The sequence below is a fragment of the Haemaphysalis longicornis genome, unplaced genomic scaffold (genome assembly GCF_048455015.1).
Source record: "Haemaphysalis longicornis isolate Haplotype H1 unplaced genomic scaffold, Haemaphysalis longicornis Haplotype H1 scaffold_4, whole genome shotgun sequence".
Taxonomy (NCBI): Eukaryota; Metazoa; Arthropoda; class Arachnida; order Ixodida; family Ixodidae; genus Haemaphysalis; species Haemaphysalis longicornis.
In genome coordinates, this window is record NW_027526361.1 from 39,033,619 (window position 1) to 39,055,293 (window position 21,675).

General features: G+C 44.7%; 1 protein-coding gene across 1 annotated transcript; it reads right to left on the bottom strand.

Annotated features, from left to right (window-relative positions):
- Positions 1-34: 34 nt before the first annotated feature.
- Positions 35-21,623, bottom strand: LOC144178532 (leucine zipper transcription factor-like protein 1). Its single transcript, XM_077706461.1, has 9 exons — positions 21,501-21,623; positions 21,271-21,398; positions 21,006-21,200; positions 20,684-20,819; positions 20,502-20,567; positions 20,325-20,411; positions 12,802-12,873; positions 10,600-10,704; positions 35-3,274 (listed from the first exon to the last, which is right to left on the bottom strand). Exons 1-9 carry the CDS (start codon positions 21,501-21,503, stop codon positions 3,167-3,169), a joined length of 900 nt encoding a protein of 299 aa, XP_077562587.1. The 5' UTR covers positions 21,504-21,623; the 3' UTR covers positions 35-3,166.
- Positions 21,624-21,675: the final 52 nt, after the last annotated feature.

Consider the following 21,675-nt stretch of genomic DNA (forward strand, 5'->3'; position numbering starts at 1 on the left):
TAACAAACACTTCCCAAAGAGTGACGAGCCGCACTTGTTTTTAAAATGACATTTATTGAGCTACAGTGTGAACATGTCAACGAAGCCGTATACAAATAAGTGAACGTGAACAACACCTGGAGGATCCATTCGAAAGGTACGTTTAACATCCACTTACAGGCATTGAAATTGAGTTCTCTATATCTAATAAAGACTAGAATAAAGTGTCAAAAAGTATGCAGTTTCACCAGAAAAAAGTTGGTTCAACATTGCCGAAGAAAGCAAAGAACTTTGAAACATGTCCAAGCCTGTCCGAATGCTGCTGGGGTAGCACTTTGAGTAGCTCTACAACACTGTGCATTCCCTGCACAGCTAATGTATGTGATAAAACTCTGTTCTACAGAAAGTGGTTTCCAGTTGAAAAAATCTTAAAGGGGAAAACTTCAAGTAGACAGATCGAACCTGTTTAGAAGTGACGAGTAGCTCTAGTGGCATGTAGGAACCAAACTACTACTGGGATACATAAAAAAATAAGGAAAGGAATGAGATTTGACGCTGCCCTGGTTTAACCTGTGGATGCAAATAACAGGCAGGGCAGTTCTCTCCCCTGACGTCTGAAGAAAACTTCAGTGATACGTTTCCAGCATGCTTTTTGCCTTTCTTTGCTGGTGCACCACAAACAAGAACACATTTGTCATGGTCTCGTAGAAACTATACTACAAATGTGAGGTAACTAGTTCGGTCAATGCAAGCTTCAAATATACCCAGACATCAAAAATTCCAGGCCAACAGTATGTATGAATTTACATGTTAATAACAATTTTCTGCAGTATAAAGAGAGTTAACGAGAGAACTTCATTGTGAACTTCTAGGTCTGAAGGTGTCTGCAACAATGCTCTGCCTAGGCCTGTCAGGCTCGCTAGGACCATGGAACAAGCCTACACAGCAGCTTTATTTCAATTGTACTCAACTCTCCACAAGGAGTTCTTGTGACACATGGATCGCATTGGGCACAGAATTAAAGAAGCCAGTTAGCACAATCAGTAGACAGATAAACCCTTCTTTTGTACTGCTTAAAAAGTTTGCTTTATCAATATGCTGTCCAGTCGACTTCTGGCAGCACTAAAAAAAGCTCTAAGCAAAATCTCGCGATGTTCAAAGCTGACTACTCCATAGGTAGCACTGAACCCAACTGTACAAAAATTTTTTCTGAAATCCAATTACAGGATATTTTCTTTCTTGTACTGCTATGAAAAACCAAAATACAATGAGCTCTTGTCATTGGGACAGAAAAATTTGCTATAAGCAGTATTTTGATAGAAGTGGCAATCTCAACATAGCGATATCGTTATAACAAGGCTTTACTGTCTTGGTGCAAGTCTTTTGCTTTGCAGTCTTTTAAAACAGGTACTCTGAAATGCCAGTGCTTCAGAATAATATGTTTGGGCATGTGCCACTGCCTGTCTCTGAGTGAGAGAAAAGCTAATTTTTCTGTAACTACCATAAAGTTCAGAAAGAACGCCCACCCAAAGTACAGACATCAAGCAAAAAATACGGGATGGGCGATCTTTTGGCTCAGGTGTGAAAAACTAGAAAAGGAGGCCCAGCCAACCAAAATACAAAAAAAAAATACCAGATGGGTGAACTTTCGGCCGAAGTGCGGGAAGGACAAATAAGTGACCGCATTAACACGAGTACATTATTTGCACATATTTTGTTCACTCATCGGCGCTAAGGCCATCGATTTTAGGTGGTGGCGATCTTTGGGATCTTTTAGTAAAATGAATATTTAACCCTTAAAGGGGGGTGGGCGTTCACTCGGAACTTTACCATATTTTTGTGCTGCACTTGTGAAGGTATAGAACTTCAGACTTTAGCAGTAAACGTTAAAGCTCCCTAAAAAAAAAAAAAGCATTACACCCCACTATGGACACTAAGTTTCATAGCACCACATGTCACGCAACAACAATCCACACTTCTGTAAAGATAACATTCAATCTGGCTTATGGACTAGAACTGATGCTCTATACCGGACCCACACTTCTTGCCAAAATTTTTTCACAAACTAGGATATGTTCTTGCTTGTATTATAAATAAACTCAAGCCATTTCTGACTAGTACAACATCCGCGTTTTTAACAATGTGCGAAACCCAGCTTGCCGTAAAACTTCTCTGCAACTACTATATTCTGTGTGTTCCCATCTGTCCACCAGAGTAGTATGTGTTTTCTATACCTAAAGGATCCTAAATGTGCCAGCAAATGTTTAATTTACGGATGCACCCCGCTACACTGTAAAAATAACTTTCTGAAACATAACTAAGCTTTGCTTTTTTTAGTCAACAGGTGAGGCTCAACAAGTCAGCTGCTTCAAATGCCTTATACAAACAGTAAAAACAGTACAGCAGCTTCTAATCACAGTGCTCATCTTTCTTATCACAGACTAAAGGGCCTCGTTGAACTATGTTTTTTTTTTGTGTGTGTGTGTTCTACAACCTGTCTGTAAAAACCTGATTTTACAGCCAGAACACTTCCATTTACTTTCTCAAGTTAGTGAACAGAGCTATACAACAGTCTTGTATGCACCACACAGTTTACACACACGAACAAAAAGATCTTAAAACAGCCAGATCTTGAAACGTGTATAAACAACTTACAATATATATATATACCATATATGTACTATACGAAAAAATGAGTCTGTCGATTAGTTCGTAAATCACAAAAAGCATTGCACTGAAGGAAAGTGCAGGAACACGTAAAACTAACATCGATAAAAGAAAGAACGACGATGTGAACTGCTACAGTTCAAGAACGCCTAAACTGGATCACTCGGCGCGTAGGTGAGCATTTCGCAACAGTGACTAGACTTCCTTAGTCAAGCACCCGCCAGGTGGCTCCACCCCACAGCCTTTACGAAGGTTGAGAATTTTCGTTTTCTCTACGTCTCGCCAGTCTGAAGCCTACCGGAAATAAAAACGCACAGGAGGTCAGTGGTACGCGCTTACAAGTGCTAAAAACGAGGGTGCCACGCGACAAGCCTCCGTGCCCGTACATTCCGTATTCCCTCACGTGCTGCAGTGAGCAAAGAGACAAGAAGGGCCAAGAAGCCCAGGCTTGCAGGCTGCTAGGGTGTGTGAGGCAGCGTGCAGTCTCGAAGGGTGCTCGAAGTGCGTCCAAAGGTGTCACTCACGTGGCCAGCGCACCTCGAAGCTCCTTGATCTGGTCGTTCTTCGAAGCCAGCATCTTCTTCATGTTCGAGTAAGCGGCTGTCTGGCTGAATTTCCTCTCCAACTCCTGAAAACAAGATGGTGACATGCAATCAGTACATGACGAAATGATGTGAACCGTGCAATAGATATGTGGCTACTAAATACCACGGCAATGCTGCCTGCCATGTGCCTTTTATCTCAATCGGGAAGGGGAGACGGGGGGGCTTTATATATGACGTACTTGGTTGGATCACCATCAATGGAAGTGCTTCTTAAATTCGTCTTTCCTGCAAGCTTTATAAAAACAGTGAGTACAAAACAGCAGAAAAGGTCAGCTAAACATAGGATAAATCAGGGGTCGGAAACTGCGCCCGACCTGATGTCAGAGCCCCCCTTCCCATTGTCACTTGTAACCTTTTACTGCAAAGCAATGTATGCCTAACCCCCCCCCCCCCTCTTCCTAGGTTTCATTCTGGTGAAGCCACTTTGTTCCTCCTCCTAGCTACTTTCGACCCCTCTTTCGCGACTGTTATTCCCCTCACAATCACCCATGCCTCTTTCACTAGTTGCGCAATCGGCTGATAAAACAGTGGTAGCACCGTTATTAGATGATTGTGGAGGATCAACAGAATGGCCGTAAAAACGACGGAAAGCTACTGCCGCTGAACACGTAGCCGCCGCCATTGCCGCCTCAAATTCCACCTCGCCGAGTAGCTGCCAATTATTCCTGAATGAAGTGCAACTTGCCCGCTTGGAACGTTGACGTGTGCCCATAATACTTCTTCAGCTTGAAAGGCTTTCTGAGCAACATTTTCCTCGGTGTATTTCATGTCTAAGCATGTGCCCATTACCAGTCGCCGGTTTATGCGTGCACGGGTTGGGGGTGGAAGGAGGGGGGGCGTGCGCACACAGCTAGGCATCATGCCGGTACTGATGATGCGCCCACTGAGCTGGTGGCAGATTTCAACGTGGAAGTCACACGGCTCAATGCGACCTGCCAGCTGTCCACCATGGTCGAGCGTTTTGGGTTTGGGTTAGTGCGTTACACAGACCAACGCCGCCTGTATAAACATTGCCTAAAGCGTCGCCCGCTTTAGGCAATGGTAGAACGGTAGGAACGCTTAGTTCAGGCACTCATCCACTAGGTGGCGTGCACTGGTGGACGTCCCACCTTACGACACTGCTCGGGAGTTGCGAATGCTGCACCCACTTCTACGACGTGTCTGTCAGCTCGCTTGTAGGGTTTCAAAAGCCGTTTTGCTCACATCTTAGCCGCGACGGGGCGCTAGTTCTGGGGCGCACTGGGGATCTCGTTCAATGTGTCGCTCGCTTCATATCTGCTGCATTTTTCGAAAGATGACTGATGGAGGACGAACTGGAATAGTGTAAGAACATATTAATCGTCGGGTGACAAATAGCAAACAGAAAATTGATATTTTCAAATGGTGCAGCCCACGGAGCAAGATATAAAGAGGAGCGCCGACTGTGGCCAAGAAAAATTCTTGTGCTCGGGCCGATAATGTCCACGCGCCGCCGGCCGCCCAGCTTTCCCTTTGCTCTCTTCCTCCTTCGTTTGCCCTCTCGTCGCTGTGCCTCTGTACATGGCTCTTCCCTTCTTCGCTCTCCCCAGAGGCGTCGTTTGTTTCGCAACGACGTCTGTCGTATGCCTGTCCTACTATGCAGGAGGAATGCCTGCACGCGCGGAATTTAAACACCCGTGCGCAGCCGGAATAGACGGCGCAGATAATCGCACGCCACCGCATACATGGCGATCGCTTATTCCCTATCGGGGGGCGTTTATTCTGACATTATGAAGACCCGCTAAAAATATTGTACTAACCCAGCAGATGTAAGAAGCAACTGAACGACGACGACTTTAAGATCACCAAAGAATGAGCAAGAGTAATATGAAACGCCACAACATTTTTATTTATTTAGACAATACTGCAGGCCAGAATTAGGCCCAAGCAAGAGTGGAAACATAAAAACATAGCATATCAGGCAAAATGTAATTATACAATCTCTACCAATAAAAATGGCAAACATGCAGCCTAGCATGATTCTGCTTACGACAAACCGATGCAGCGAAAAATTACCCTCTGTTGTTGGCCCGCTCTCCGGCCGCCTGCTTAATTATTTATGCCGCTTTTGCGCACGAACAATGCTTACAAGGGTCGCCCGGAGTCTCCATTGGCAAACGGCAATGAGACACACATTTCTGTGCCAATGACTGAATTGGACGGCTGCCCTGTTGTAATAAGTGTACAAAAACACTGTCATCTTGACAGGGCACCCAAGAATATCAAATGCAACCTTCATTGTAACTCATACCGCAACTTACCGCCCGATGTTCACTGTCGCTATACGGTCGTGTCATCTCGTCGATAACGCCGTGGACTCCAAATAAAATGCTGCGATTTGTATGGCTGCAATTTTGGGCCTACGAGGGTTCCCGGCGTTTTTTTTTTTTTTCTTTAAGCGGCTGACCAGAAAACAAACGGCTCGTCAAACCTTTTCTTTTGGCGAGTCATCACCACAGAGATATAGGGTCCGGACGAATTCAAATATCGCGAAATGAAGGCTTGTGAAAAGACCGCACTGTCAGGGCCTCGATCTTGAGCAGATTGCTACGTCGCGGGCAGTCGCGGGTGATGTTATCGCGTTTCTGTTATTTTCTGATGAGCGCGTGAGTGCCGGTCCGTGTTCTAGGCACACTCTGTTTTGGAAGTAAGTTGGAGAACGGCGAGAAAGCTGAGGCAACTTTTATAATCGCTAGTGATCAGAACCAGTTGCTCCTTTCGCCTTTTGTAAAACCTGTTAAAACACAGCCGAATCTGTGTTCACAAATTTACAAAACGGAGTCACATTTTCGGCAAGCACTGCGCAAAAGGTAGTGTTTGTATAGCAGCCATATGTCTATATGTGCGCTCTACATTTTGTTTTCCCGCCATGCAAACCAATCCTTAACGCATCTTTGCCGTGCCGTACGACCACTCAATTCCTTCGGGTTCGGGTTACCCAGAAAGTGCTGTCGAACAAGTTAATCAAGCCGTGCGAAGGAGGAGCGCAATGAACGCGAAGCGGCGCCAACGCAGGCCCAAAGCACTCTGTGCCCAAAACTACCGTCGCCGAAGCAGACGACAAAAGCCGACGGAATGCGTTCCGCCAACGCGCCCGCCGGCGCACGAGGAACGCCGGCCGCTTCGCCGCCGGACCATTCGCATGCGCCATCTACATTGCGCTCCGCGAGTGATGGACATTAAGAGCCCGCAGGAGAGAGCGAAGTCGGCGCTCCTGTTTATCTTGCTCCGTGGTGCAGCTATTATTGTACTCATCTGGAGCACTTAGTAAAGAAAAAAATGCGTGCATTTTTTGTTCAAGCGCTCACTTCTACCATTACTTTCCAAATAATATCCCGTGCTTGTAAATTTCAGGACATCATAGAAAACAAAAGGATAAACAGTTGAGGGTCCAGCCACGCTGTCCGGACGCTTCTACAGTACAGTCCTCAATTTTAAAACTGCGTACCGTTGCGGAGTGTGAACAGCGTGGACAAAACAGGGCCGAAATGCATAGGGGACAGAGGGGGAATGCCCCACTCAGAAAATTTCGGGGCGTGTGATCCAAGTAGGTAAGCGCGCAAAGCCGGCATCAGCCAGCGGCAGCACAAGAGGTTTTGCGTCTGCCTTCACAAAGGCTGTTTTATCAGCGATAGACCAAGATAAACAGGCATGGTGAAAAACATAAAGGCGTGGCAGCACCACCTGGGTAACGCTAGACAAACTGTCAACTATTTTGCACAGTTTCAGAGAAGCGGCGCTGGCTGGCGGACATGAAAGCACGCAGAAGGCTACGGAGCGGGAAAGGGTAGGAGAGAGCAGCAGGAGAGTGGCTGTTTGGCCATTTTTTGCTCCCGCGGTAGGCAATGTTTGTACAGGCGGCGTTGCACAGACAGTAAGATGCCTCCGGTGCGGGAGGGAAACAGACAGCCCCATGTTTGTCTGCTAGAGTAAAGCTCGAGTCCTTCCAAGTTTCGTTCAGCTAATGGGCTAGCAAGTATGCTCAATCGCAAATTACAAACAAACGTGTTCTGTTTGTATCCTTCTTCACAGAGTGGACGGGCACTAAATTTCTTTGTAACCCCTTTTTTTCTTGTAACATTATGTTGGTAATATGGAACCTTGTGACATGCGTGCTGAAAAATGATTTCTGTTCCAAAACAACCAGCTATTGTCAATATGCAAACCCAAGCCCCTCCCCCCCTTCCCTTCCCGTTCTCGATCGCCAACCGGGCCCTGCCGTGTCGACTAAGGCAAGTTGGCCCTCCACCACAAAAGGTTGCCCACCCCTGGTATAGATTATTAAGCCCGCAAGCCTTGTTGCGACATCGGAATTCTCCTAACGGTGACCGAATAGGCTGCAGTGGGTGTTGAAATCCTGTGATGTTCATGTTCCGGCCCCACCCAAACAATGTGTGTGTGCTCTCCTGTCGACCATCGGCATCATTTGTTGGCATCTTACCACACTGGTATAAGATGTACACAAAAGTAAGCGGGATGGTGGTGACAAAGGAATGAGAAGAGCGCTGCATTTGCCTTTGTACCGGAAAACAATCGTACGATGTGCACAAACATTTTTCAGTGAAGGTTGTTTGGGTGCCTCAAGTGCATCAGACATGGTTGTCGCATAGCATGGCGAGACTGCAGCCTTCTGGGTGACTGCGCATACCCACTGCCTCTCACGAAGTGATGGTCGCATCAGCGAACGCACGAAGGCACGCAATATACTGAGGCGTTGTCTTGTAGTGCGTCACCACAGGGAACTTAGCCATACTTTCACCTTCCGCTTTCCTGCTCACTCTGTCTTCGGTAGCCTCTTCATTCTCTCGGTTATCTCGTAGCGCGTCGCCACTGAAAAAATGTCTCGTGCTGCCTCGGCATACAGCCCTCTCCCTCGCACTTTCACCATACTTTCCTCCTCCGCTGTCCTGATCGTTCTATCACTTCTGTCTTTGGTGTCCCCTTCGTTCGCTCGGTTACAAGGGACAACGTCGCCACGGAACCACAGGAGTGGGCGCTTAACTGCTGTGCACTAAGAAAGATGCCCATAAAATTTTTACAATGTGTCACAACAGTGATAACAACCATCAGCTTTTTTTTTTCATGACCTAGCACTGGACATGGCACTACCTACCAAAGTTTTCTCGTTTCCTGTGTGCCTCTTGTTTCATTTATTTTTTCCAGCAACGCTGTTAGTGCTGCCTTAGTCGGCATACTTGGGTAAGTTGTCGATGCAGACACAAGAAACTTCGAACTCCGAAGAACATCCCCACCCCAAGATAAGCCCACCTTAGTAGCGTGATGAGCTTCCACTACCTTTTTTACCAGCTGTGCTGCGATCTTACTTCTCAAAGAGCAGCAGAAGCTCACAAATGCGGCATTGTAGAGTCACACCACGAGATTTTCTGGTGGATCACTTTTTACCAAGTGAAAATGGATAAATCTTTTTTTGCACTCATGTCTCCAGTCAAATTTAAATTTAAGATTTATGTAATTCATTTAAAAAAGGGAAAAAGTGATAAATACATCAGAAGTTTTCTTTTAAACCTGTTTTTTTTTTCAAAACACGCTATAATAACTACCGTTAAACCTGGATGTAACAAACCTCTATGTAACAAATTTAACGAAGTTTTTCAATTCACCATTGCCAGCCCCATTGAAACCCATGTGTAATTGCGACCTCTATGTAACGAAGGCGTTGCGATGGTTAACCTTGATGCAACGAATTCGCTACGCTGATGACCGATTGTTTTTTTGCAGTTTTTCTGAAAAATTGGCAGAAGCGCACTAACTTAGCTAACTTCGCCCGCACCACAAATTACCGTGCGTTTCTAGTGTGAGTGCGGTGTCGATCAGGTGCTAGGCCTGCCTGTCGGCATGTAGTCGCGCGTCCCCGCTGCTATCAGTGGTGATGAGTTTTATCCGTTGTGATGTGTCCTGGTGCCAGAAAACAAAAGGCTTCGTCTTTTCAAGATAAGCTCACAATTTTAAATGCCGTCTCCGCCGGGGAGAAAGAAGAATGTTGCCGCCCGATACAGTATCCCAGCTTCATTTAATACAACTTCGTTTAATTTGAAAGAACTAGGATTCAATATCTCCCTCAGCTCCATTACAGCCACAAAAGATGTTTTTTAACGGAAAAAAAAAAGCAAGAAGTATTTAAAAACTTTCAAATTTTGCTCCACAGTGACGTGTTGTGAGCAAGAATGACGTCATACGGGCCAACAATAAAACAATTTTCGGTGGATTAACTGCACGTTAGCATTTAAGTGATGCGGTCAAATGGAACTAGAGGCCCCATTACAGACGTCCAGTTGTGTCGTCGCAACAGGTCAGTTAGGCAGCCGCCAATTGCACAAACAAGGTTCCGTGACGTCATAGAAAAGTTGCGGGAAATTGGCTAGGGGGTCGCGACTGCTTCACACGTTTTCTTTAACACCTCCGTTATTTGTTCAAAGATTGCGATGATATTGGTATCATTGTTATCGGGACTAAGCAGTCTTTCTAATAAACCCAACTTGTATTTTGTCTTCATGGCTCCTTTAACATTTTGAGTGCGGCAAAGAGCATCAAGTTCGCAAAAAGGTACCCCTTCGGCGTAAGTTCGGTCCTTGAAGCGGGTTAAGCCACCTAAAAGTGTCAAAGGCAAAAATGACACTTAAGTTACATTTATTACTACGATGGTAAGTGGCTTTGCTTCTTTGGAGCGCTGTGTAGTCACTAAGTTCGTGGGAAAGCAGCAGGGGCAATTCATGCAGTTTCTCACTGTGATATAAATCCTTTAAGGCTGAGTTCACCATCACTGACGTTTAGCATTTTGGTTTCGTTTATTCATTTATTCATGCGAGCAACAAGTCGAAACCTGCATGTAACGAAAAATTGTGGATTTTCGTCGACTTCATTATATACAGGTTTAAACTGATAGGACAATGCCACTGTTTCTAACTTAGAGGGATCGAGTACAGCTTAGGGAGAGAGAGAGAGAGAGAATAACTTTAATGAAAACCAGCGATGTTAGCCGAGCCGTCGGGCTGGCTTGCTACGCTAGATGAGAGAAGAAAAACAAAACGAAAAAAAAGAGAGAAAAAAAATGCAAAACGAAACGATGTCATTTGATGCGGCCAAAATTTTCAATCACAAAACTCTGTCCAGTTCTGTGCTCCGAAGAAACTCCAAAAGAGCTTTGATTGCACGCGCAGCCTGACTGGGACCCGACCATGGACCCAAAACAGCCCTCAGCTCAAGTCCCGCACAAAGCTGCCTGCACAAAGATAATATGATAATATTACAGCTTAGGTGCTATGTTTTAAGCAGCATAGGATAAAAGGTAACAAGATAAGGTTCCACAAACTTTCTCAGCCAGATCCAGCTGTGCTTGCACTTCGAGGAGCTTTTGTTTGGTGAGCACCAGGTCAGACTCCAGCTTCTGCTGCGACAGCCTGCTCTTGTTCAGGCTCTGGAAAAGGATACCCAACAGCATCAGTACACACTCCTTAGAAATTTGGCTAGTCCGCCATCCATCCGAGGCCCTTAGCAGGGTCCTCACTGGAATGAAAGCCATCGGGCAAACAGCACACCTGTCAAATGCAGTACCCGCTAATTGTACCCACCATGTTTACTATTGAGACATTTTTCCAAAGGCCTAAATTGTTGTTTTGGCACCTTTTTCGTACAGTCGAACCGCATTATAACGAAGCAGTATCGGGGCAGTAAATTAGTTTGTTATATTAGACATTCATTGTAACTGTAGAGGTAAAAATCGGATTTAATAAATCGGCAATCTGGCTCGCACAACAATTCTAGATAACAAAAACGCATTGTTCTAGGCTTCGAACCCTTTATCTGTCTCCTTGTGGAATAGTCCTTATCTGTCTCCTTGTGGAATTCCGAACTAAACATACCGGAACGTGACAACATGAAATCACAACAGAACAAAGTTCGTTCGGCAAAACAGGCCTGCGTTCTTATTTACTTGAAGGAGGATGTGGCCTTCGCCTGGTGGCTCCTCACAGTGTGAGTGCAATGAAGTTTTTCACAGTGTCCACACAATAAAGGGCCTTTTCAACTACTGCAGTTTTTCAAAACACTAAAAAATAGTTGTTTTGTACCCCTTTTTTTTTTTTAATTTTGCTTTTAAGGGGGGGACACAGGTCTTGAGGACATTTTTGTTATTTTTTAACCTATGTGCTTGAGATTTACACATTGAGTGTATTTCAACATCATGAGCACAAATATGCAGTCAGTTTTCATCTATGGTGTGTAAGTTTAAAGTTGTGCAACATGTTATGTCACTCCGTTTCGGGCAATTTTTTCATTATGTACCTATGAAATACTCAAATAGCTTTCATCCCTTTGTGCTCTAGAAGGACCATAGAGTGCAACTATACCACTGCAGTAATTTTAGCATATTTTCTGCAAACACAGTAAAATTCGTGAATGTCAGGTCATCAATTTACAATGTTTTTGTAAAACTAACTGCATAAAATCTTGTGCCAGCAAAAAGAAATTCTGTACTTTTATGGTTTTATTGCACTGTTCAGTTCATAAGCTTTTCAATGCAGCAAAAATGATGTAAATCGAACCAGTACATCCCAAGATATTGTACTCGACAGCTGATCATGTGGGAAAAAAATTGGTTCTGAGAAAACAGGGCATGAAGTTTCCAAACATACGCAAAAATGGTCATTTAGGCGACTTCAAAGGGCGACAGCTTTGTGAATACTTATGATACAGCTATGATATTTTGCAGGTACATTCTTTGGGATCTGTATACTGAATATAAAATTAATACAGAAAATTGATTTTTTGGCAAATTTTTGGTCCTCAAGACCAGTGTCTCCCTTTAATATGCTAGCTGTCGAGTTTCGAGCCTTACAGAAACCAAATATTTCTTCGTTATAGCCGATTTCGGCGGCTCTTGAGGTTTCGGTTTCGTTATAAAAAGAATAGGTGTCATTGAAATGAAGCATGACCAAACAAACTTCATATTTAGTTTGCTATATCTGATAATTCACTAAATCAGTGTTCCTTATAACGAGGTTCGATTGTACCTAACTTGTCTTACTTTTTCTTGCCTGAATCCGTTTTTCTTAAAAGTGAAGAACGTACTTTGCACGGATTCGGTCGTCTACTCATGGCAACGCACAGACTAGGACTGCAGGCAGAGACGTGCAAGCAGACGATGCTATTTTTGAACTTACAACTCCTGCAAAACTTCATGAGTCAAGAAAAAGTAAGGAAACAAATAAGTAGGTCTGAAAAAAGTTATTGAAACAGCAATCTAGTTCTTAAAAATGTTTCAATGGCAAATGTGGTGGGGGCAATGAGAGGGTGCTACGGTCGACCACAGAGCTACTAGATAAGCTATACAGTAGCTCTAGTCAACCATTCTGCTGTTTTTCACACATTTTCATTGTTGCGATGACACGTAATAGAAAACTGTCCCGACAGTGGACTAGCTAAATTTCTATGGACTATAACACAAGCAGCAAACAAAAAACGGAGAAAGCCAGGTCTCACAACCCTTGCTTGGGAGATGGTAAAAATGTCATACCTCCTCCATTTCAAGCTTGACCTTGCTCATTTGATCTTCAATGTACTCAGTCGACTCTTCCACTTTTCTTTCCTAAACACAAGGTCGGAGAAGAGGTCAAGATAGAGCAGTGTGGTGGCCCATGGGCAATTTTTGTTTCTGATACAAGGCACCAACATTTGCACCAAGAAATAGGGTTATACCTAGGTACACCTAGTATGGCCAGCCAGATGCCGTTGAGAACGTACAATTCAATAAGCCGGAGTTCCAAGCTTCGAAGTAGTGACGTAAACTAGCATACTTATTGAATACTCTCACAGTGATGCCAAATGTCTTACTGGTTCTAACATAAGGTTCTGTGGTTCTTCGTACCGGGTACGCTTCAAAGCGCTTGGCGAGGCTGTTACGGTGACCGACTGCGTGACCATCCTGGGAGTGCAGTACGTCCGGACATTAGACTTCCATGCCCATGTGGCCAGCGTCGTCGCAAAGTCGCGCCGGACCCTGGGCTTTGTCACCCGTGTGACCAAGCAGTGTGACCCGCACGCTTTCCGGCTACTGTACACGTCACTTGTGTTGCCCCTGCTTGAGTACTGTAGCGCGGTGTGGTCACCACCACAGCAGCACCTCGTGGCGCGAATAGAGAGTGTACAGAGGAGGGCATCTCACACATTAGTCTCTCGTTCCACAGGTCCTGTAGCCCGTCTACACTACGAGGAGAGGCTCGTGGTTGCAAAGTGGCGTCAATTGGCCTACCGCCGGGACATTGGCCGTGTTCGCCTCCTGTGCCGCGTCTTTGATGGCTCCCTGTCTGGAACTTTCCTGTCTTCGCAGGTGCGCGTGAGCAACCGCACTGGCCAACCCCAACTGATGCGTGCACGAACTGCTAGGCATAGCACGTCCCTCGTTCCTGCTGCTGTACGAGGGTTCCTCTCACTGCCGGCAAGCCAGCGCAAGCCTCTGCCCCGTGGCAGAGAGGAATCCTTAGAGTTGTGTCGCTCGTATGCACGCCTCCTTCTGTCAAGTGCCCCCTAGTCTCCTCCACGCCCCGCCATGTACTATAAGTCTATATTATTCTCCGTGTGTCCTTGCGTGTTCTCTTCCTGCGTTTCGTGTATGTTCCTACAATCTCTCTGCTGTCATTTTTTTTGTCTCTGTTGTCGTCTTTTCGTTTGTTTGTTTTCTTTCCAATCCCTGTCTATTTATTCAACGCGTTTTACGCTCCCTCCACCCACTCAGTGGCGGGCTAGCAGGCGCACCTGCGTAAGGGTCTCTACCTTTCTGCCTAGCCGTGCACGCCCCTGGGTGGGCACACTGACTTTGCAAATAAAATTATTATTATTATTATTATTATTATTATAGCAGCGTGCTTGTAGAAAAGAGCAGTGGCACGTCAAAAGGGACACCCCTGGAGAAAAGAATATGACACAGCGGATGCCTCGAAGCACAACACGTTTTGTAGTGTTACTCTCTGGGCCACTGCTCTATATCCACCACTGAAGCCAACAGACTTATCAAAGGTCGTAACAGGCCCCTTTGACAGTTTACAAACTCTTCACTGGCGAGCTATTTTAGTACATTTTTTTTAATGAATGACCATGTCTTGGGGCATTTTGTCTCAGGGCATAAAACCAGTAAATACAAAACAGCCAGCAAAATCCCAGCCCTTATCATTGGTCCTCGGTATGTTAATCACAACAAAAAATGACAATTGAATTTATTTTGCTTTATTGACCATTCTCGCAACCAAGAAGAAATATTAAACAAGCAAGCTTTTGTCGGTAAGCACAACAAAAAAAGCATATTTGTTGCGCTATATTTTTTTTACCCACATCGAAAAAACCAAAATATTTCTGCATGAGTCGATGGGGCATATATTTTACTCTTACAGGTAGCATTCTGAAAAAATAAACGGTGGGAGTTTTTAAAGATAGTCTTTTTATAGCTACTTAAACCCAAAAATTTTGGTCTGTCTGTCTGAATGCCCAGTCGGCCACAGAAGCGTAATTAGGCAAAACATTTCCAAACCACTAAATCTGGCACCATACTACACACTTGCAAACACTGCTGAGCAAACAGAAAACATTAGGTATGTTTGAGGCAGAACATCAACACATAACTAATACTAGGCCGAGTTCTTTTAATTGAACATAGATGTGCACTTGATATTTTCAATATCAAATAAAAAAACACAAGTTAGGAACAACACTTTGACCCCAAAATACAAAAAGTGCTTGTGTGCGGGCACCTAAACCTCGTGGCAGCATTCCAAGAAGATCACCAGCAACAAAAGGTTTCACATAGGGTTGCCACCTTTCCCCGAAAAAAAAAACGGTTCTTCAGGGGGCGTGGCGTGGCATATAAAATGCTTAATTTGTGTTGAAAAAAAGACGCCATGTTTTTGACATATTGTAGCATTTTCTTAGAGAGGAATCAACATAACCTTTGTACTGAAAGTGACTGAGAGCTTGGCTATTGCTCTGCTTCACTGACAAGTAGCCCGGCAGCAGCCTTTCATTGTTTTGTTCCTCCCTTAGGTCTCCCTCCATCTCAGGCAGCGCGCTCGCCAACGTATTTCCTCTGCTCGCGTGTCTTTGCGCAGCTTGTCGACGCATATTTATCGTCTTAGTTGTTGATTTGACACTTATAAAACGCCAAAACGGACATAATCACGGCACGAGGGCCAAAAAACCGGCCAATGACGGCTGGTTTTAAGTATGGACCGGCAACCGGCCCGCCGTTTAAAAAACCAGTCGGGCCGATCCAAAACCGGGCAGGTGGCAACCCTAGTTTCACACAAGCAATGGAGTGAGGCAAAATTGAATTGACTTGAGCAAACCACTGGGAGGGGGGGAGCATGTGAGGTAGGAGTGGCAGAAAAGAGACGCATTTACATGGCAGGGGTAGCAGGAGACGCTACTACATTGTAGTACTACACCCAGAGCATTAAAAAAAAAAAAAAAAATCCCGGGCCACCTTTACTGCGTGAAACCTGGTGAGGTACGAAGCATGGAGTGTATAAGTGTATTCTTGGCGCCTTGGCATTTTTGCCCACAGAGATGAAACTGTTGGGGGGTAGAGCTATACAGCGTTGCTGTAAGAGTCTCTTGTCTTTGAAGCACGAAGCTCTCTAGCGTGAGGGGTGAACGAGTGATGGAATACAGGCTCCTAACAATCCCCAGCGTTACGGACGGGAGAATAATGAGACAGGGCACCGGAACATGAAAAAGAACTGAAAACGGCACACTTTGTAAGGTTGGGTTATGGCAGAAACACGCGGAGTTGAAAGGCGAAGGAAAAAGCTAAACAGGGCTGCTAACTAATAGTGAGACCGACTATTAAAAAAACACGAGTCTGTTCTAACGGAAGTCCCGTTGTTTTTTAATACACGTTTTGAAGTGCTCCAGCGCAAGGCGTAAATGAGTGCCGCGGTGTTTTTTTAATACGTGTCGCATTCTAGCACGAGGCGTAAACGAGTTTCCCGGTGTTTTAGTACCGTGAATACATGAGACGACAATTAGGACGACGATTACGACGATGACAACGACAGGAGACGCCAACAGCCCCAGCACCTAAGGGGCTTCGCCCCTAAAAAAAGACTATTGCTTTCAACACGATTTACAGCGTAGTGAGCAGATACACAGCTAATTTTCTACCTACAATTATCGAAACCCTTCATGCAGAGATAACTGGTATATTATGCTTTGTACACATGGGCGTCCGGAAAGGGGGGCAAGGGGGGGCAGATGCCCCCCCTTGGAAATTTGGATATTTTTATGCACTACAAAAAAGCTGCACAGCTTGGTTGGCCCACAATTAAATAACTTTGCCCTGAAGGACGGAAGAGAGGAGAGAACGACACCGATGTTCTCTCCTTTGTCCCGTCTTTTAGCGCAAAGTTTTTAAAATTATGTACGTGAACCAACTAGCGCAACGATCCATGCAACTCAAATGATTAGCACACTCAGGTTTTGCGTATCCGTATGGAACGCCCTTCAGGACTGCGGACAACATTGCACCGTTAGACACTGACTAATATTGCCGGTCATGTGACGGCAGTGAAACAGACTGTCTGTGCTGGCTACTGAAGATAGCGAACAATTCTGAAAGGTTTGACGTTTGTTTTGTTTTTGTTTTTCTAAACTCTAGATCTATGCAGTCTTACCGCAAGAACTTCAGTTTTCAGACAAACTTTCAGCTATCTTCACCACTACACCTAGTAGGGAGAGTGTAACATCCTCCCGTGCCGTCCCATCACCTTGTACACCCCTTTCCTTCGAAATTTTGCGAAATGTCGGCACCACCCAAGCCCCGAAACAAAACCTATAAATCAGCCCCTCGAAACGCTTGTACGCCTGGACTGCATTGAAAGCCAGGGAGGCGAGTAGTATCTTTATTGCTTGAGCCATTTCAACAGACTTCATCACACATGTCATCTCGCAATTTGCCCAGAAATACCCGAGGCGTCTGCAGCTGCTATTCAAGGAAGATTGACGGAGTGCAGTTCTATGTATGTGAATGTATTGTACTGTGTGCTGGTGATCAGTTGGCGTGAGTCGAGAACCCTCACGCAGCGAGACTGGCCACTCTTCTTTACAAAGTGACAGTAACTTTTCGCAGTTTTTGTTAACTTTATTTCTTTGTTCGGTAATAAAATCCAATGTATATCCTCCAAGTCTGGTTCTAATTCGCTGTTTGTACTTTTTGTAACCACAAATAGCGCCTTTTTGGTGCTATACAACCGTACCCCCCCCCCCTCCGCTAATGGATGCCCCCCCTTGCAAAAAGTTCTGCGGATGCCCTTGTTTGTACACGAAATAAAACAGACCGGGAGATGAAATTTCAACCAAAGATAAGAAAAGGAACTATGCGTGCAAGAAATTTCAGTCGACTAAAATTTGTGCTTCAAGCAAAAGGAAGGGTGCCAATGTTGGTGAAGCTGCCTGCTGTTCCAAGTTTTGGGGGTTCTATTTTCGTGTCTAATGCTCCCAAAAAAGGTTATACCTAGTTAACAAAAGCCTGATAAGGGCTAGTTGGTTGGACATACTGAATATAAAGGCGCTAAACAATGGGGATCAGAACAAACAAGTAGAAACAGACACAGCATCACTTCTAGCTAAACTTCATTTGTGAAAACCCTAGGTTATTGACCCTAGCCAGTTAAGTTTATTTGATAAAAAAATATTTCACTCACAGTGCAAAACGTTATTTGTAATAATTTGCAAATGTGCCGACAATGCTCAGTTTGAGATGAGGGCCAGAAGGTTAGAAAATACTTCATTTTTTTTTTACAGAAGAAGCATGACCCTGTTTTTTAGGCCACAAATACTGTATCACAAATTTTTTTCGCCTCATTTAAAAATGTCGACTGGACATGGTTGGCCAATTTTAAAGGAAATTATCCTATACACACTGGGCCATTCTTGCCAACTACGTGGGTGTGAGCCACACTTTGAACACATAAGTAAGGCCCTCAAACATAGGAAGCAGTGCAAATGCGAGATCACTGACACTTTTTTAAAGGCGGCAGTCTTCCTTGGGCTACTTGAACAAGAAAATTTTGCTCTGCCTGCCTGTCTGTTTCTTGGTTCAGCCTTCTGGCCAAAAGTTGAAACAATTTGTCAAAAAAAAGTTTATACATATAGGCACAACCGTTCCTAACTGCTAAAGCCATTGGTGCAAGTCAATGCATGTCCCCATCATTTAGTGCAAAGAAAACATCATGCACACTTGAAGCAAAACATTAGTACGTAACCAGTAGTCCCTGCATTCCTTTTAGTTAGGAGTTGGTTTTTGTTTTTAAGATAGCAAGTGAATAAGCAATGCGTTCAAAAGTTAAAAATGGCTCAGAAAGGCTCCAGCCCGTGCGAGATAAATGTAAGCATGAAAAAAACAGAGCTCTGCTCGTGTTGTTCCAGGTAGAACAAGAAACAAATATAAAGAAAAGGATGTGTGCTTCCCTTAGCAGATGGTGAGCAAGCAGAGCGAAGGTGGGAAAATTGAATTTCATTGAACAAACTTGTGTTCAGTTCATCACGAGAGGCACAAGAGAGGAAGGGGAAGAGCATGAGGAGTGGTAGCGGAAAGCAGACAACGGGTTTTGTGGCAGAGCCGGCAGACGACTCCAGTCTTTTGACGACATTTGCAGCGAAGAAAGCAGATACGCGGTCAATTTTTTAATGGGGCGTTCCCCAAGCCTGTGTATGAGCTATGCTCCGGTCACCATCTTGGATGAATAGCTTTGAGGGAGTCCTTCGAAAATTTTTTCTTTCGGTGCCTGTTTATTACGGGCTTAGAGAATATATATATCTATGTTCCTCCTGTTCATTATGGGCTTAGAGAATATATGTATCTATGTTCCTCATAAATAAAAATTCAACTGTTATTCAGCCCCTGCCTCCTGTCTTCTTTGCCTTTGTGTTTCACTGTCCTCAGGCTGTGCCTAAGATGAATTCTATTTTGTTCATTACACTTGAAATTCCTACTTGGAACCGCCGCGGTGGCTCAATGGCTAAGGCATTGCGCTGCTGAGCACGAGGATGCGGGTTCGGTCCCCGGCTGCGGTGGCCACTTTTCTGATGGAGGTGAAAAGCAAAAACACCCGTGTGTGCGAGATTTCGGCGCGCGTTAAAGATCCCCAGGTGGTCAAAATTAATCCGGAGACTTCTACTACAGCACACCTCATCACCTGCGTTGCGTCGGCGCATTAAACCCTACAATCAACCAAATTTCTACTTGGACTATTTAATGTCAAAAGGTGTCCTTTGTGTACTATGCAACATATCTGCTACAGTGTGAACTTAAAGTGAACCTGGTAGGGAGACTGATGAAGCTATGCTCAAAGCGGTAGCCCAGTTTCACTGACAATAAACTGGGTTGGTAAAGGAATTTGAAGCGAAAGTGGAACTACGGCCCACACGGGTACGAGTCTGTATTTTATCCTAGGAGCATTACAAAATATGCACGTAAAAGAGTAAGGGATTGGCTCATTGGTATGTATCAATGGTATGGCTGGACAGAACCAAGAAAAGGTACCTCTGCATCAGTGACACTGAAAGTGTTAAAAAGGCCTTGCATTGTATGGCGTTGTGCTGCAAAAACTGGAAAGACCTTAATTGCGGTCTAATTTTTAAAGTACGTATAACAACCACACATCACCTAAGAGAGCAAATCATACTCGCATTTCTCTCTACTCGAGACAATCCAAAATTCGGTCAGGAAAATTACATTAGTACCACAGAGAAAGAACAAGACAGGAGGGTAAGCGCTTGACCAGTTAGGACCATGGCATCTATCGTACGAAAAGAAACTGCGTGGCCCGGTCGCAATCAGCCTTCCACTGCATAGCCCCGGAGTGAATTGTGGTCGCTATCGTTAAGTCCATCAGATGCCGCTACTCTCTCCTTTGCTGTTGCAGCTGCGAAGCTTCGAAGTCCGTGTTGGTTTTAGTTGCAACGTTATCTGGTCGCTTGTCCGCGCCAGCGGCAATACACTGTTTTCCCTCCTACATATTCTTGTTCCATGATTAGTACATATATGCCTACCTTGTTCCGCATACTTTCCATGAGTTCACATTTCTTCTGGTTGAACCTCTCAGTCAGTTCAGCTTTCTGGTTGAGTATTTGAGAAACCTGCGCAAGAAAAAAAAGTTGTCATCATTAAGAGTTCTGTACTTCCTTGCTTGTGCTGCACTGAGGTTGTATAGGAAAAGGAGTCTATACCTGGCTCTCAACATCCTTCAGACGACACCTCAGCATTGCATTCTCACTCTTCATTCGTGCTATTTCCTGAGAAAACACGATTACAATCAATTTCAGTTTACAGGAATAATGTGACGAGTACATTGCAAAAACTAACAAGTCAATGTATTTTATTTAAGCAGGAAACATTTCCTTGCGCTTACCTTATGGAGGAGAGCGCTCGGTCCATGGGAATCTTCAAGAGGGCTCAACTTGTGTGACCTTGATGAAGAGGCCTGTAGAGATTTTCCTCCAGTCGCTCCTTCCAGCTCGATGGTGCTAACTTTCTCAATGAGTGAACTAAGGACAAATAAAAACATTAAGCTTTTTTTACCCCTGGCTTAATATTATTAGCATATGCGCTCATGAAAGCATATACCGAGTGTCGAAAATACTATACTCAACATCAAGGTAAGTTATTCTCCTTGTTAAAACTTAGGCGAGTGCAGGCCGTTACGTGTTCAAAATGTCCTTGCACGGACTCACCCATCCTCAAGCTCCGACATATCTGCTTGAAGTTGAAGATGCCATTGCTCTGCTTGCTTGCACAGCTGTCTCAGTAACACCACGTTGGTATGAGTCGAGTTGATAAGCTCGCTTTCTACTTCCGCCCGCACCACAGTGCAGAGCCCGTCCAGGATTTGTTGAACTTCTTCAGACGTGTATGTTTCTTCCACAAGCCTGTAAAAAATACAAAATTTCAGTACAGGGTCCACTTCACAGCTTAACGCAGCAAAGGAGGTATAAACACCTTGAATGCTTGACATCTTCGAAACTTTTGTCAATGACTTTCAGGTGTTGAGATCTCTGCGCCTTCGAGAACTTCAGGTACTGCACAATTATATCGTGATGACCGTCGCTTAGCTTAAACTCTTGGGCCTGCCGAAAATAGTCGCAATAGGAGAGAAATCAGATTAAATATTAGTCTAGCTCAATTCTCAGTATCATGCGCACCAAAGGAAATAAATGTCAAGTACTTACCATGTCGGAAAAAGTTCATGAGCCCGTAGAAGCTGTCTTTCCTGCAAAGCAGTGTTGGCACTTGCCTCCGATTATTCGCGAGAGATGCCGCACCAAACGCTAGCGATAGCAACAGCTGAAAGTGCTTACACCGCATCGTCAAACACCAGCTCAGTAATTCGAGGATGCCATGATT